This window comes from Kryptolebias marmoratus, linkage group LG4, assembly GCF_001649575.2.
Source record: "Kryptolebias marmoratus isolate JLee-2015 linkage group LG4, ASM164957v2, whole genome shotgun sequence".
Lineage (NCBI taxonomy): Eukaryota > Metazoa > Chordata > Actinopteri > Cyprinodontiformes > Rivulidae > Kryptolebias > Kryptolebias marmoratus.
This window is the reverse complement of record NC_051433.1, coordinates 16,364,343-16,381,207: the sequence shown is the minus strand read 5'-3', so window position 1 is coordinate 16,381,207 and position 16,865 is coordinate 16,364,343. Positions and strand designations below refer to the sequence as shown.

At 40.3% G+C, this 16,865-nt stretch overlaps 2 protein-coding genes across 6 annotated transcripts; one reads left to right on the top strand and one right to left on the bottom strand.

Annotated features, from left to right (window-relative positions):
* The first annotated feature begins 12 nt into the window (after positions 1-12).
* nab2 (NGFI-A binding protein 2 (EGR1 binding protein 2)) lies at positions 13-7,927 on the top strand. Its single transcript, XM_017415816.3, has 7 exons — positions 13-1,634; positions 1,819-2,778; positions 2,917-3,050; positions 3,749-3,800; positions 3,894-4,005; positions 4,137-4,322; positions 7,052-7,927. Exons 2-7 carry the CDS (start codon positions 1,867-1,869, stop codon positions 7,156-7,158), a joined length of 1,503 nt encoding a protein of 500 aa, XP_017271305.1. The 5' UTR covers positions 13-1,634; positions 1,819-1,866; the 3' UTR covers positions 7,159-7,927.
* A 3,782-nt stretch (positions 7,928-11,709) lies between these two features.
* On the bottom strand, positions 11,710-16,680 carry zgc:113184 (uncharacterized protein LOC553745 homolog). Of its 5 annotated transcripts, none has more exons than XM_017415822.3 (6): positions 16,592-16,680; positions 15,563-15,656; positions 13,372-13,439; positions 13,143-13,274; positions 12,718-13,067; positions 11,710-12,638 (listed from the first exon to the last, which is right to left on the bottom strand). In XM_017415822.3, exons 4-6 carry the CDS (start codon positions 13,252-13,254, stop codon positions 12,462-12,464), a joined length of 639 nt encoding a protein of 212 aa, XP_017271311.1. In that variant the 5' UTR covers positions 13,255-13,274; positions 13,372-13,439; positions 15,563-15,656; positions 16,592-16,680; the 3' UTR covers positions 11,710-12,461. The 5 variants fall into 5 exon arrangements, with proteins under 5 accessions (XP_017271311.1, XP_017271310.1, XP_017271308.1 ...); XM_017415821.3 differs by having other exon boundaries at positions 13,143-13,271; XM_017415819.3 differs by lacking the exon at positions 13,372-13,439.
* Between the last annotated feature and the right edge of the window lie 185 nt (positions 16,681-16,865).

Genomic DNA, 16,865 nt, shown 5'->3' with positions numbered 1-16,865 from the left:
AGAAGGACGCTGCTGCCACCTGGTGGTCAATCTGAGACTGCGCTCACCCGTGGCTCCCAAAATCAGGATTGGGATGGATAATAGCATATTTATTTTTACCATAACAAAAGTAATAAAAGGGAGACAAGGAGGGTTTTGGTTTTGGTGACCCCAATCTTAAATTATCTATTAAGAAAGTATTCAAATGATTCACGGCAAAAGAAAGTACCACTTCCTAAGAAGGATCTTTTTATAAGAAGGATCTTTTTATAAATGTTTCAGTGATGCATAACTAGGTTGTTGTTGACTTTGTAAACACTTTATAAAGCATTAGCAGTCTTTTATAAAACAAATAAAAGCATTAGTCATACACTGAAGCAGGCTCAAGTGTTGTACTCTTATCCATTCAGATAAATGTATTTTATTTCTAGATGCTTAGCTTGCTATTTTATTTAAACTACCTGATAAGTCAAAACAAACTTTGTATCTACAAATGCTTGCATGCAGGTAACTTGATGATAAATGTTTGATATTTAAAATCTAAATTAGGAATAGATGAATAGTCGGCTTCAATGTATAATCAGTGTTTTATAAATGATTGTTAGTGCTTTATAAAATGCTCACGGATAAACTATTTATAAAGTAATAAAACGTCATTTATAGATGGGCTTTTTTTAGGAAGTGCTACATGTAATCATCCTTTTATGTTGGCATTTTAGCTGTTTTAGATGTAAATAGTCACCCCAAACTAACTTTGAAATAGCTGTTCTTTTAATATCCTTGGTTGTTTCTGCAAGCTCACATTTTTCTTTCTTTACCCCAGTCAAACTGTTTGTGTTATTTTTTTATTTTTTTATGCAGGCTCTAAATTACTTGTTTGTAAATACATGTGGGAGGCCAACAACTAAGATGATAACAGGTTTAAACAATATCCTTCAGTCATGCTGATGCTGATTTTATTAGCTCTTTTTAGGCAAGTTTGCCAATTAAGATTGCAAATGTAAACAGTTGCACTTTATTTTTTTAAAAGAAGGGGGGTGAGGTTTAACTTTTAGGTTAAACTTCTTGAATAATAAGTCTCTCCTGTAAGTCCAAGCGATGACGCTTGAGTTTAGGGGGTCTTTGAGATGGTTAAACTCCGGGAAACCCCCCCAGCGAAGGACTGAAGTCGAAGACGCGAAGGGTTAATTTCGAGCCCCCACCACCACCGCCCACATCTCCAATCTGAAAGCCGCCTCTCCACCGGGAGAGGAAGGCTCTTTTTCGGTCAGATGGCGTGCTGCAGTCCGCCCCCGCCATTCTCCAGCCCACACAGGCAGCGAAAAGGCAGCCAGCGGACCAATACGGTGCGCCGGAGGAGGATTTTCTGCCAGTGATATCAGACGAGGAGCGACGCGCAAAAAGGGGGGGATTTACTACGGCTATCTGCGCCCGAGGAGCCTCTCAGGCGAGAGGTAAGAGGACCGAGTCGGATCACAGCGGCTGAGCAGGGAGTCCTCCTCGAACATCTGGCTGAGCAGTGAAGCCGAGCCCTCCTGCTCCTGTCTGAAGTCAAATTAGATTTCTCTGCGCGCTGTTTCCGACCACACACCGGAGAGCGTCCTTCGCTAAAGTTTCCCCTTCAGCGCGCCTGTCTACCTAACTAACCCGAGAAGGTAAGACAGGTTCAAGAATACTGAGGATTTTATGTAAGTGTATGCATAGAAACAAACAAAAAAAATGTGGTGAATGGTTCTTTTATGGCTGTTCTTTGTCAGGATAGAAGTGCTTCAAAACAAGTTTAATCTGGGTAACTAACATGTCCAGGACTTTTTTCTTTTTTAATTTTTCCGCCTGCAGGTTCATGTGTTTCCTTTCCCCTGCCTAAACTTTCCAGTGCCGTGCGCCATGTCTCTGCCACGCACGCTCGGGGAGTTGCAGCTCTACCGGGTGCTGCAGAGAGCCAACCTGCTGGCCTACTATGAAACCTTCATCCAGCAGGGGGGTGATGACGTGCAGCAGCTCTGTGAGGCTGCAGAGGAGGAGTTTCTGGAGATCATGGCACTGGTTGGCATGGCCACCAAGCCGCTGCATGTGCGTAGGCTGCAGAAGGCTCTCAGAGACTGGGCGGCGAACCCTGCCCTCTTCAGCCAGCCTGTCGCCAACGTTCCCCTCGGGGGAATCCCACTGTTCAAAGTCGACGGGACTGGAACGAGCGGAGCAGCTGGTGGGCCCAGGAAGTCCGTGAGCAACGGGCAGCCAGGGTCTCCCTGTGACAGAGAGGACCGGGCATGTCTTACACCGATGTACAGCGGGAGTCCAAGAAGCCCCTGCTCCCAGGCCTCGCCACAACCACCGGACGCACACTACAGGGAAAAACTGTCCCCCATGGACCCCCACTGGCTCAGCCCGGAGCCTGATGGGAACAACGCTCTGGCTTCTGCGTCTGGAGCAGAGGAGGAACCGTCCAGCCCACCTCACCCGCCAACGGGTCCCCCCGGTCCCTCCACATCTCCCGTCCCGTCTGCGTCCTTCGCCCCGGCAGCTCTGTCAGCCTGGCCCGGAGGACAGCTGGACGGGGAGACGGCGAGGGCCGTGGTGGAGAGCGTGGAGCTGCTCTTCAGGACGCTGCCCAGGTCCGATGCTGCAGAGGTGAAGACTCTGTTGAGGATGAACAAGAAGATGGCAAAAACTGTGGGGCACATCTTCAGAATGGGGTCCCAGGACCCAAACAAGGAGGAGGAGATCCGCAAATACAGCCTCATTTACGGACGCTTTGACTCCAAGAGGAGAGAAGGGAAGCAGCTCACGCATCATGAGGTGAAAACTTACCTGAGAACACACTATGCTTCACACAGCAACATGACCACAAACCAGCTTTTATTCTGTATTATTAATTAAAAAAAAGCAGTTTAGCCTGAATGTATCACTCCTTCATTTTGTGTTTTTCCTCCCCAGTTGATCATCAATGAAGCTGCAGCCCAGTTCTGCATGCGCGACAACGCTCTGCTGCTCAGACGGGTGGAGCTGTTTTCTCTGGCTCGACAGGTGGCCCGAAAATGTGCCTACACCTCCACACTAAAGCATGCGAGGTGAGGGAGCTGGTTGGAGCGAAGAATGTCGAAGGAGCAGGACATGACCTAACCAACCCAACCTGCTGTTTTCATTCACAGCCTCCAGAAAAAAAAGGTTTTTGATTGTTAGAATTCTGTAGAACCAGACTCAGGTGCATCTGGAGCATTTCTGATGCACATTTAAATCATTACATGATTACCCTTATGTAAAATAAATTAGTGCAGTAGTTTAATTAATATATTTTATATGGCTTACGTGAGCCACCTCCCCATCGGGAGGAAATTGAGCTTGACAGTCAACTTCAGCCTTTGTAGTTTTAGTCAAATACAAATACATACATTACTTATCTTTTTCATAAAGAATGAAGTAAACTTAAGCTTTTTCTAATTAACATATCAGATTTCAGTGATATTTATTCAACTTGATGAATTTCCAAAAGTCTACGGTCTTTTATTATTAAATTCCACACGTGGTTTTAGGATTTTAGGTTTCCTACTATTGGGATTGGTTTTAAAAATGATGTCAAGTTCACTCATCATTGCATATTATTGGACCCTCGTTAAGAAAACGTAAAAAATCTTCTAACTTTTCTACTAAATTCAAAAGAAACTAAATAGTAGCTCTTTCTGCATGTGTTACGACACAGTTTAAATGGTAAAATGAGGTGCATTTACGTTTTACAGACACATTTTTATGTAGTTTTTCTATCCTGCAGGTCGAATGCAGACGAGAACAGCATTTTGCCTCAGAAGAGACCGAGACATGAGGTAAGTATTTACTGAAGGCTGAAACGTCTGATCTGTTATCAACTCTTCGGCTGATTTGCGGACGTTCCTCAGTTACCATACAATGTGTTTTAGGTGATCGGGCCTGAGGGTGTTTCATCACTCCTCAGAGTGGAGGGATCCGAGAGCGCGACTCAGAGAGATGATGACAGCTTGTCTACAGAAAGCCTGGACTGTGTGTCACATGGTAACGCGTCAAATTTGTGTTATTTTAGAAAAGAAACTTCATATAAAGGTGACCCCCACCACACGTTAAAACCCCGGCCTGTTTTTGTAAGAACATCCAGTAGGTTGAAGTCAGCTCTGCTTCCATTTCAGACTCCAGCTCACAGTGCAACCAGTCTCCATCCCCCCGTCCTCACACCGACACCTCCAACCCTGCCAGCTGGAGTCGCCATCTCATACAGCAAACTCTAATGGACGAGGGGCTGCGATTGGCTCGGATGGTGTCACATGACCGGGCAGGAAAGCTCACTCTAGGGTCAGAAGGAGCTCACTCTACAGGTGACTTTTTAAAGACTGATTTACCTGTATGGTGTGATGTTGTTCTAATTAAGAAAGTTATTCCTTAAGGTGTAGTTTAGATCTTGTGAAATGGGGTTCTGTTGAAAGATTATGAGTAATAAATATCTTACCTGTTCTAAATAGCTCTTTAAACAACCCCAATTTGGGGAAATAGAGGTTAGTTCTGACCGGATTGATAAGCTACTACTTTGCACTACAGGGTCATTTACATAGATCTTATGGTTATCTGCAAGTGCAAATAGTGGCAGCAGCAGCCAGCTGTAGCACTTCCTGTGCTGCCTGGAGCACTTCCCGCAGGAATATCATAACATTCCAGCCCGAATAACCTTTTAATATAAATTGATTGTTATGTTAATTTGTATGACGGTTAGCTGTTAGCGCATTAATCTGGTAAAATTAGACTATTATTTATCCAAATGGATGTTGTTCAAAGAACTACCCAGAGCAGGAGTTAACAAATAAAAAGAAAATAAATATGGTTCCAAACCAGTTTATTTGTTTTGTTTTGTTTTGTTTGTCATTTTATTGTTTATGTATAGGGCCAAGTCTCAAGTAATAATAAATACCGTACAGTATAACATTTATAGCTTAGGCTAGTTTGTAATGCACGTCCTCAGTTCTTAAGGTTTAAGGTGAATACTATTAAAAACGGTCAAGACGCTGTTGGGGTTGAACTGAGAATGACACGGAGAGATTTTCTACCCTCCGATAAAAATGAATATTTTATGGTTCTAAAGTTTGAACCCCAGTGAGTCAGACGCTCTCTGAGGTGACGCCTCCCACCATTCACAGCTGAACTTCACCAGACTGTAAATTAGAAAGGATAGAAGTCAGAAGGGGAAACAGAAGGAGGCGGAGAGGAAGAAACAAGAAGGGGAGGAGAGGAGGGGTGGTGGAGGGGGGAGTGCTGCACTGCTAAAGCACTTCTTTAATACCGTGTTACTTTTGTGATGCATCACAGCTCGGAGTAAAAGAAAAAAGTAAGTGATCTGGGCAAGTTAGTCGTTCTGGGCTGAAGAGAGAAAGAAACGGAGAAAGAAGCCAGCAAAGACATGAGGAGGCAGGAAGGGAGGGGAGGGAGGGGGGAGAGGAAGTACTCTGTGGGCGACGGAGTCGGACCCCCCCCTCCCTCCTTAGCAGTGACTGACGTCAGAATGTGTTAGGCGCGTGGGCTGAAGGGCGGGATGGATGGGGCGTGGGGGCGATGGAGTGGGAGGTAATTGGAGGGGCGTTGCATTGACTCACCAAGCGACAGTGTACAAAAATAAAACCTGTGGGCAGGGAAATGGCACAGTGTTTTTCATACATCCTCTCCCTCTACCAAAAGAACTACGGAAATAACAAAAAAAAAAAAAAAGACATATGTTTCATCTCTGGCGTCGATCTCTCCCACTTTGTCATTTTTGCGTTTGCTTATGTCTCCACTCAAGCAAGTTTCCTTCATGTGTCTCTCTCGTTAATCTAAACTTTCTCCTACTTTTTTAATCAACATCAAAATGTTCTGCTTTAGTTTAGCTTCACTGTCACAAGATTTTGTTCATATATTATAGATTATAAACATTAATAAATATACATACTTGCCATTTTTGGTTTTGTTTTATGATACTTTTTTGGAAGCAGTATTGTTTATATCACTACATGTTAAAAAATGGACATGAAGGATAACAAAAGGGTCAAAATTCTGAAAAGGTCACATTTTGTTTAGCTCCTACACAAAAGACTCCCTGTATAGATCATAAATATATATAAAAAAATAAGGTAAAATGCCTTGCCTTTCTGAGAGTTTTGCAGTGTGATGATGCACATCAGTACATCTGTTACCATACAAAAAGAAACGTGATTAATATCAACTTTTGTTCAGTGTGTTTTCTGTCATGCCCATGTGATTTTTCAGCTTCATCACTGTTTTATCAGCCAAGAAGTCCTTCAACTCTTCAGTGCTGGGGACATTTTGTCTTTCAGCAGCTTGGGTTGGTCATATAAACCATGATGACTTCACCTCACGTGGGAGAGTTTCCTGTTAAACTCCCCCAAAAACTACCATTCTAAGCTCCTTAAACACTAGCTGCATCTAGATTACTGTGACTTTAAAACGGTATTATCCTCTGATTTCCAGTGGTTCTTTCTGCCCCCATCACTGTAAGACGGTGTACTCCTAATCCTGCTGTGGCAGTAAATCAAACACAGTAGACTTTAAAGTGTTTCAGACATTACAAATTCATTTGGTTCCACTTCAATAAAAAATGAACTGATGTCTGCATTATTTAAGTTGCTGGTAAAATGTTAGCTCCAGTGGAGTTCTGCAGTATGTGTCTTGGTTTGGTACTGCTGTAGGGGTTGTGCTTTACCATTTTTATTTTTCCTCATATATATATATAAAACATTTGAAATTAAAATTATGTCATGCATTCTATGGGTTGATCATTTTTTTGTGTCTTTAATGGGATTATTTGTTTTGAATTCAGTAGAGAATTCAAAACAAAAAAAGAAACTATATCACTCACTTTATATCGCAAAACATTTTACCATATTGCATTGTATCGTATTGCATCGTATCATATAATATCGTATCATATCATATCTGAGCCACACATAAACAAAACTGGCCTGTAGTGCTCAGTGTATTTACTTTTCACTGGTTTTCTAACTTGTATTTTTTCATGTGACTTCTAGATTATTCTCGTATAAAAACCTCCTTCTCTCCACAGATCATGACAGTAAAGGGGAGCGGCTGAGCTTGATCACAACGTGCAGGAGCAGCAGCCCTTGTGTCACCAAAGATCAAATCATCAACTCCAACCATCGGGGGAAATGAGGCCCTGTGTGCTCTTCAGGCCGATGAACTTCTGTCAAAAGTCCACTGAACAGGTCTCAAGTACTTCTGATGGAGAAATGACTCCTATTGGCAGCAACATCAAAACAGGAAATTTGAGAACCTACCAGCAACTGATTGTAGAAATTGACTTCTAAACCTGTCAATTGTGAATAAAGTTCCAAATAATCTGTTTTTTTATATTTGGTAGCTAGAAAAACTGTGTCAGTTTTAGCTTTTGAATGCATGGATAGTGCTCCTGCAAAGATTAGCTGTCAGAAGAGAAAAACATTTAGATTCTGTCAGGGTCGATGTTAGAGCATCGCTGTTTGTTGGACGTTTCACCTGCTGCAGAGGAAACAGGCATCACACAGCAGCAGGGGGCACTGCAACTTTGGAAACTGGCTCTGAAGTTCCTCCACGCTCAACAACACTCTAGTTTTGGAGAGGAAATTGTTTCTTTTCGTGAAGACGTCTCTTTAACGCAAGTCACAGCAAAATGTTCCGAAGCTCCTCACCTCAGGAAACCGGGGGGGGGTAAAGGTGGTAAGGTCTCACAAACTCGGATGTCACTGATATTTCTGTTTGAGCATTATGTTTTAACATCTTTTTTAGTTTACATTTTTAGCAAGTGTTGCTACAGATCTCAGACAGCATGTCTGCTAGGGTCTCCATCATCCTCTTTCTCCTGACTTTCTGCTGCACAACTATTTTAAATTTGAGACAATGTTGTATCCCTATTTTGTAAAAAAAAAAAAAAAAAAATTATTTTCTAAGCTGAGCTGGAAATAAAGGCACAGATCCTTTGAGGAACAGTGTCTCACTCGAGGGCCCTCCAGTGTTGTGGGATGAACACTGACTTCATCGGATTTAGACTTTATTGTTGTATAAACCTTTGAGAACAATAGTTTTAAACTACACTGCAAAATTCCTTATTTGAAAATTTAATATTTTTTTAAAATGAGGTGAATACCGCCTGGATTTTCTTTAGGTGCACTGAAAACTTACATATGTCGGTGTGTATTTGAGTAGTCGTAAACCAACATGGAGATTTTTATGTAATTTCCACTTTTCAAATCTGTTCTGTTGTCTTTTGATACAGCAGCTTCTTCAAACTATTGTGTCCCCACAATGAAATGTTAAAATGTCAGTCAGCTTCTGTTCAAACACAGAAATGTTGTAAATGTTGTACATTAATAGCAAAGTACGTCAGTGAGGTAGCTTCCCGTGCATCTTTCACACCTGCCCGTCTCTTGAGCATTAGCAACCTCCTCGGTTTGTTATGTTGCAAGACAGATTATTTATTTTGTTATATCTTAATAAATGTTACTTTTCAGATTTCAAATCCACGGTGCATTGTATTCCTCAAAGGATGATTTTATTATCTTGGCAACTCTGGTGTGTGGATGAGGCAGCAGGAGCTGCGTCACACGGCCAGCAACACTCCTGCTGTCATCTTGTTTGTTGCACTGACGCGTCGAGGCCGCCGTGACTCACCAGTACCGGTGATGTCACCAGCGCTCATCCGCACAGACACCAGAGAGCAAAAAGACACAAAGCAAACAGTGGATTATCCAGAAAAGTCCAGCTTTAAGTCATAAAGTATTGTTAGTTTTTTTTTAGTGTTGCAGCTGTAAGTGTGAATGACAACAAACGTGCAAAAAGCCTCTCAAATCTCTGAAGAAGATCGTTTGTTCACACTGAAACACTGCGTTGTGCAAAAGTTTTAAACCTCCCCTAATCTCTTTAAACTTTTCGTTCAAGCAGCCAGACTTTCCTGTAACCTTTTAAAGTGGTCATGATCGATAGTTATCAAGGTTACCTGCAGTTAATTTGGCTGCCTTTTCATTCATTTTTACTCCAGTCATTTCACCATAACAGCATATTGTGTTCAAAAATAAGAAAAAGAATCATACCTGGAGGACAAAATATGAAGTGTCAGGCATAAAAAAAATGATCCACGGGAGATAAACAGTATCTGAGAGACATGACGCCATAAAATAATTTATAAAATCAGCACAAACCTGACAGGACCTTAGAGAGACCTACTGTATGACCAGATTTCAGATAATAACAATTTTTTCAGAAATACTATTTCTGTCAGGATTAAACTGTTTTATCTTTGGCATATTTTAGAGATTCGACAAAGAAACAGGTACAAAAAGTTACAAGCAAGCTAGATATTACTGTAGCCAGCTACCAGGTAGGTAGTTGCCTTTTTGTTGTTGTTTTTCATTTCGCTAAGTTGTCTGGAATGTGTGAACCGAAAACTGGTTCATCCCTTGAGTTTAGGAGCCGGATGACTCACAGGTCAGAGCTTAACAAAGCCAAGGTCAAAAGAAAAACTTTAAATGATCTTTAGAAAGCCTAAAAAACTGTAGATCCAGTTTAAAACATAACAAGCAGATCTGACTCCTCGGAGGCAAGATATGCAGAAATGAAGAAGACTTCAAGACTTTTTGTGCAGCACCGCACTTAGTAAGAAAAGTTATGGAAAGAAAAATGTATCTTTTTCCAATATGACTCTCACATTTTCAGAGCTTTGCATGCTGCCACCAGCTTCAGCTGTGTTTGTGTTTACTGATAATGATGATGATAATTATGATAATTATGTAAAAACAAATACTTTCAGAGTTCAATTGTACGGGAGTAATTATGTTCACGTTTGTGTTCTTCACTGTGACTCAAAGAGCAACAGCCAACGTGGCAATCATCAATCAGCTATCAGCACCACTAATTTCAGAGTCAGAGCTGTGGCTTTATTTTTAGCGCTCGTTATTCCCTCAGTAACTGTGTCCGACAGCAGACAGCTGATCTGATGACAAACAGCAGAGAGGCCAATAAAGATAGAGAAAGTAGGAAGTCCAGTGGTTTACTTTCAAATCTTTTAGATATCTCTGGGATCATCTAGATTTGAAATTCTTCTCAGCCAGTGAGAAGTATGACATCACGCTTGTATTCATGAAGGTATGTCACTGTGTGCAAATTCAAGCCAAAAACATTTAAATGAGTTTCAAAAGAGAGATTTACGCTTGAGGAAGCATCTGAAGTGACAAACAAGTCATAAATAATAGGACCCTGTCACTTTGGAGCTGTCTCAGTCTGAAAAGATGTCATTTAGTGAGCTGTTCAGATCTGCAGCCAAATCTGATGTCAAAGCCGGAGCTCAGAGTATAATCATCTTTATTCAGCCCACAGCTCGTCATCAGGCTGCCTTCGCTGAAACAGGAACAACATAACATCCCTGACATCCCAATTTTCTTCTTTTCACAGCTATTAGTTCTTTTAACATGAAATATAAATGAGCTACTATTGCTGTCTTTTATCCAAAGTTTTATTAGAGCAAAAATGTTTTACATTTCATTTTGGAAATTACTAAACATTACTAAATAACTTTTACAGTCCCTCACGACCATATTTTTAAATTTATTTCTCCAAAAAGAAAAGGTAAATTTTACTGATGTATTTTGCTGCCAGAAATTAAAACATAAAAGTTAAAAGAAAAAAAAAAACAGAACCAAATCATGCTTTAATTAAAAAGTTTATTGTTTTAACATTTTTAAATTACACTTTATTTTTATATCATTTCATGATATTTTTCATGTTTTAAACAAAACATTTTTGCATCATAAGAAAACAAAAAAAATCACGTGAGCACAAACTTTAATGTGATAAAATAATGTTCGGACTTAAAGAAATGTTGCATTGCATGATGATAAAGTACGGTACATAGTGGTAACATGAAAACATTTTGATACAATGTTAAAAATAAATTGTTAAAAAAATAGACTTTTCACATTATAACATGACACAATTTTATTTTATTTTTTATTTGTTGGCGTGAGTGGCACCAATTTACATCCATAAAATTATCAATTTTATTTTAAATGCAGTTTCTGTAAGTATGAATAAGTGAAACCCTAAAATTTGCCAAATACACTAAAAAAGTGTAAAACTTCTGTGAGATCTGATCCACTTTTATTAAACTTTAGCCTCTAAAACACAGAAGAGATGTAGTTTATTGTCTTCAAGCAGCAAGACAATTACAATGTCATACTGCTGTGAAGTGAATTGTCATGTTGTTGTATTTTCCATTTTCTTTTCCTCTTTTTTCCTCTCTGGGTCACGGTGGAGCTGGTGCCTAACGTCACTGTTCGCTGTGTGAGAGGCGGGTGTGAGAGGTACTAATGAACCTAACATTAATGTTTTGGGTCTGTGGGAGGAAACCGGAGTACCTGGTGCCAGTACCCGAGGAGAACATGTAAACTCTACACACAAAGGCTGGGAGGCAAACCTGTGATCTTCTTTCTGTGAGGCGACAGCGCCAACCACTGCTACCCCGTGCAGGCGCCGCCCAACTATCATCCGGTAAATTAAAAAAGGGGAAAATATATCCTCTTTAACAAGATGATTTGAATAGGATTTCATTAACTTATATTTCTGTGTTGAGTTGCAAAGAAATGGTCTAAAAGGGGTAAAAATTAAAACACATTTAGGTGACTTTGTTTGCAAACCAGTCAAAAGGAAAAACAGACAACCTTAGTAGGAAATGCATCAGTGCTTATTTGAGTCCTTTTATTTTAGCATAAAGCCATTACAGTTTATTTATTTAAAATGTCTATGTAAACTCAAGATACGTCAGCTTAAAGTTGAAGTTATGAGTGACGTTCAGTAGTTAACTAGACTGAAACTATTTCAATTTATTCTATGTTTAAAACTATCAGTGGCGATGTGAATTGAAGAAAAAGAACCAGGTGTCCAACAAGAGAATATACAGTAATTGTGTTTTTCTCTAAATAAAACTGGACAGGATTTGTATTTGCATGGTCCAAAAACAACAAATACATTCAGACCTGAAGATGTTATAGTTTCATAAACATGGCGGCCAGATCAGGTGTTTACGTTCACGTTGAAACATTTAGGAGAACGATTCATGCTCTCATAGTTGAGCCACATGTAGTGACTGAAGCATCCAAAAAAAAAAAATCTCTAACAGAATTTGGCCATGGATGTAGATCATTTTGGTGTATTTTGACCTGCATGTTAATGCGATACGATTAAGTCCCTTTAATAAGTAAATAAAGTCTGTGGATGTTAAGTTGCAATAAAATTTATTTTCTCCCCATATGTAAAAGAATAAATGAGCCCACGACTACAGATCAGAACAGTAGATGTGAGGGACAAAAATGTCAAAAATGTCAGTGTGTGACGCCCCCTGGCACTCTTTACAGAGATTTAATTATTTCTTTTCAATCATCCCAGAGTAAGTCTTTGGTCAGCATCATAGGAAGAACATTAAGGTTGGTCTAGGTGACGTGAGTGCAGAGATGTCGCAGGAACTCTCCTTTCGTCGTTGAGTCTCTAGGAAAGACGGCTTGGCAGAACTCGCACACGTGAGAGTGCAGCGCCACGTCGGACATCAGAGCGCCTCCTGCCTGGCTGAGGAGCTCACCGACCTGAAACGAACAGTCGGTTGCATGCATCTGAAAAAAAGACCACAGAAAAGAGGACGAAGTTAAAAATTAAGAGGCAGAGGCACCTTTGTCCAGCAAACACACTCACCCTCGGTGTGTACTGAACCCTGTCTTCAACAGAGCCGTTTTGCTCAAATTTGAATTTGCCGAAAGAAGCTCCGAGGTATCCTGAAGAGTCCGAAGTCAACTTGAAGGAGCTTATCTTCTCCGTGTTCTCATTCTGCTTCCTGTGGTAAGGCACGTCCACACCGAGCTTTGACATGTCCTCAGCCAGGAGAGCTGTACTGGAGGGATGTTCAACTCTGCATGGTTCTGCGGGGTCCGGTAACCCAGCTCTCAGGGGCTGAGGCTTCTCATACAGAGATGAGGGGATGTCGTGGCTGCGCTGCAGGGGGATGGAGATCAGATCACTCACTTCTCCGTTAAAGGCAGAGGCACCTGCGTGAAGAAGGAGATGTTAGGTTTAACACCCGACGCGCTGCGCTGCCAGAGCACCGAAGGTGAAAAGCACACCTTGTTGTTGCTGCAGAGCTGTTGTGAGTTGATGCAGGAGAGCCGCCTGTTTCAGGCAGAGTGACCTCAGGCGAAGAAACTGCTGGTAGAGTTCATTGTACGCTTCCTCCATCTCAACAGCTCAGGGACCTGCTGCCGGAAAACAGCACAGGGATCAATGCTGATTGTTTCCACTGTACGATGTTTTATATAACACAACTACAGCCAACACACACACTGATCTACTGACCAACACAGGTCTACAGCCATGCTGCTCCTTCTGTTGTAATATCTGCAAACTGTTGTCCAGAAGTCTTGCTAAAAAGAGGCAACAATTACATCCCAAACTTGTCCACATTGTTCAGCTGTAATAGTGGCTTCATAAAAGTAACATGTGGACCATGCCATTACCATGTAGACACCTTCATGAACAGCCACTGTCACTGTCTGAGAGACGTGCAATTTCAACTTTGTGTTTTGTTATGAAATCAAAAGCATCTGAGTTCAAAAAACAATAATAAAATATAACAAAATGGATAAAAAACAAAATTTGTAGGAGCCTTGTCTACAATCCAAAGGGATTTCTTTAGTTAAGAATCACAAGGTTTTCTTTAAGATGCAGTGTTATGTGTCACATGACCAAGAGTTGATTTATGTGCAGGACTGTTGCATTATGGGTTCTGTCCAACATGGACAAAGAAAGCGTGCAGTCCCCTAATGATTAACTGCATGTGGTCCAAGAGACACACATGGTAATTGTTTCTATTTGTTCATGATGCGATCAGTATACAAGGACAATATAATGTGTGTTTGTGAACTTTAGTTCATCTGTTGTACACATGCAGCACTAATATATTTGGTATTGTTCTAATGGCGGGCATTGACATGAGGCTTAATTAGGTTAAAACATGTTATATTTGAGCCTGAATGTTTCTTATTTTTTTAGTTATCGCAGTGTCGAATGAAGACGAGAGAGACAGAGCAGCAAAATCAAACTTCAAAAGACATCTGTATGATATGTGACCATTATTCTATTGGACCTATGCAGCTCCAGCTTCTCTTCGGACAAAAAGACTTTATGTCCAACAGGACTGATGTCTTAACGGCTAGTTCAGTGGATTCCTACCATCTTAAAACCACTTTGATTTTCAAATTATCACTGCCATTCTCCACCATTATTTAAACCTTTACACCACAGTTCACATAGCTAATTAAACATAAACTCTGTTTTTTCAAACTGAGCCCATTCAAGAAGCTATCTACAGCAGGTAAGATATTATTTATTTACTATTTTTACACAAGAACCCACTTCAAAATGATTCATGTTTTCTTTTTGAAAGCAATTCTCAGAATATCTGAAGTATATGTTTTGTTTGTTAGTTTGATTTTAGAAGCCCAGAAAACCTCTCCCTGTTTAGTCCACTCATGTTACCACATATGTACTGTGTAAGTACAGCCATAAGTACCTTGTAGTTACCCTGTAATTACCATGTAAGTACCCCCAAATACACTCTAAGTACCCCGTAAATCCACTGTGTGTACCTTGAATATACCTGTCAGTTCCCCCAAACAAACCTTGTAAATACCCTGTAACTGCTCTCATGTACCACTGTAAATACCCTTTAAGACCTTGTAGTTACCCTGTAAGTACCTTGTATGTACCCCTATCAGTACTCTGCATGTAACCCCATATGTACCGTATAAGTACCCTGTGAGTCCCTTATAAATACCTTGTATGTATCCCTAAAGTACCCTATAAGAACTCTGTTATTACCCTGTATGTACCCCTGTAAGTACTCTATCATTACCCAGTAAAGTACCCTTTATGTGATGCCATAAGTAATATAAGTACTCTGTTTGTCACTATTTTACAATCTCTTGTGATACTATGTTGGGTCTCCTTCAAATAAAAGAGGGTATGATGATGATTTTAGTTTTTATAATGTTTCATCACAGAATGCTGGATATCTTTCTGCTGGAATCCTTATTTTTTTGCTTTGTGAAGATGCATACAAGCGTCTGAAATGTCTTAAAGAAACTTTACTGGGGCATGTACCCCAAGATAAATCTGAAGTGCCTCAGTAAAATGGATCCGACAACACCTGTGGAGAAATGTACTGACATAAAGTCCCACTTTCAAGAACGGGTGTAAAGAGTTAGCCAGTATGGCTACTTTGTGCAATGCGGCTTGGGTTTATACATTTTCAGCTATAATATGAACAATCGCTGCCTTTCCTACATGCTTGTTGTTTTTGTATTTGTCAAACCAAGACGCAAACAGGAAATATGAAGATGAGCAGAGGAAGAACAAGGATGCACTAAACAAACCTGCATTTAAACAGTTTAACCCCCCGTCCTCTGGAACAGTATAAAGTGATAACAATTCCTGCTTACGTCCTCCTGCACTTTGCATATGAATCAATAAATTCAGGCTTTCTTACCTATTACAACATGACTTTAGGGCTTCTTGTTTGTCCTTCCAAGAGCTGCAGTCTGACTTTTTTTCCAGTCAAGCCCGAAAGTCATCAAGGCTTCCTGTCGACGTCAGAGACAAACAGCCATCTCTCAAACTGAATCCAGACTCAAAGCACTTTTATTAAACGCATGGGTTATAACTAACGCATTAATCCAAACGGGCTGAGCTGTTAGCTAAAGCTGCTTCTTCCTTTGCAGATGAAACACACCAACATACTTGTTATATTTAGAGAAGCTAAAAGAAATCAGGAAGTAGCTCTTCAAAAATGCAGAAGTAACACTCCTTTAGGATAAAAAGGAACTGCACTGCCTCTCAGTTAGACTGGTATATGAAACTCTGCAGAATATTTTTTGCATCGACTTCAAAATAGAAAATAATGATTCCGTTCTTGATTTGTTTTTTTTTATATACTCACTGACGCAGAAAGAGAGAAAGTCGTCAGTTCGGGTTCTGTGGGTCTGACATTAAAACTTGTAGAGCAAGTCACGAGAGAAACAAGAAGAGTTTCGGCTGGATGGTTGCAGGACGTGTGTGTGTGTATTTGCTTTGTTTAAATCTGCTGACAGTCATTCACTTCAATTCTACATTCTTTAATTTTGGAAAATTGTTACTATTGTTAAAATAGGCAGAAAAAAAACTACATAGACTCACAGTTAATACTAAAAACAAATGTACATTGAGTGAATACTTTAGCAACAACATTTATAAAATTATTCTTGTGTGATAAAAATAATGTTAAAGGCACTTTTTGTTCCTTATTTACAGTATTATTTTATTAAATATCTCATTAATACTGAGTTTAAGCACAAGTTTTAGACCAGATTTGATCCTTGAATGTCATATATGTGTCACTTGCTGTGATTGTGCGAAAGCAGCTTGTTTTCTCACCTTCTCTTAAACAACATCAGATCCAACAATCCTTTTATTTTCTTAACGTCGGCACTAAATCACGTCATCGCTCGTCAATCGTTATAAAAATAAAAGCTTTACTCACAAAGATCGATCGTTTTCCAGCAGGAAGAGGTTCCGTCACGGGAGCTGAAAGATCAAATCCGCATTTTTTTTTAATTTTACTTCCATGACGTCACCACACCTGCCAGGTGTACGTGCCACACCGCTTCCTGTTGACAGTGATCCCTTCAAAATAAAAGACCCGACTTTTTGTGGAAATACGAACAGAGCTTTTATGCAAAAATTCTTTTAGGAAATCATGTGCAGAAATAAATAGAAGAGATTTGACATATTTATGAACGGCAGCCTAAAGGGCC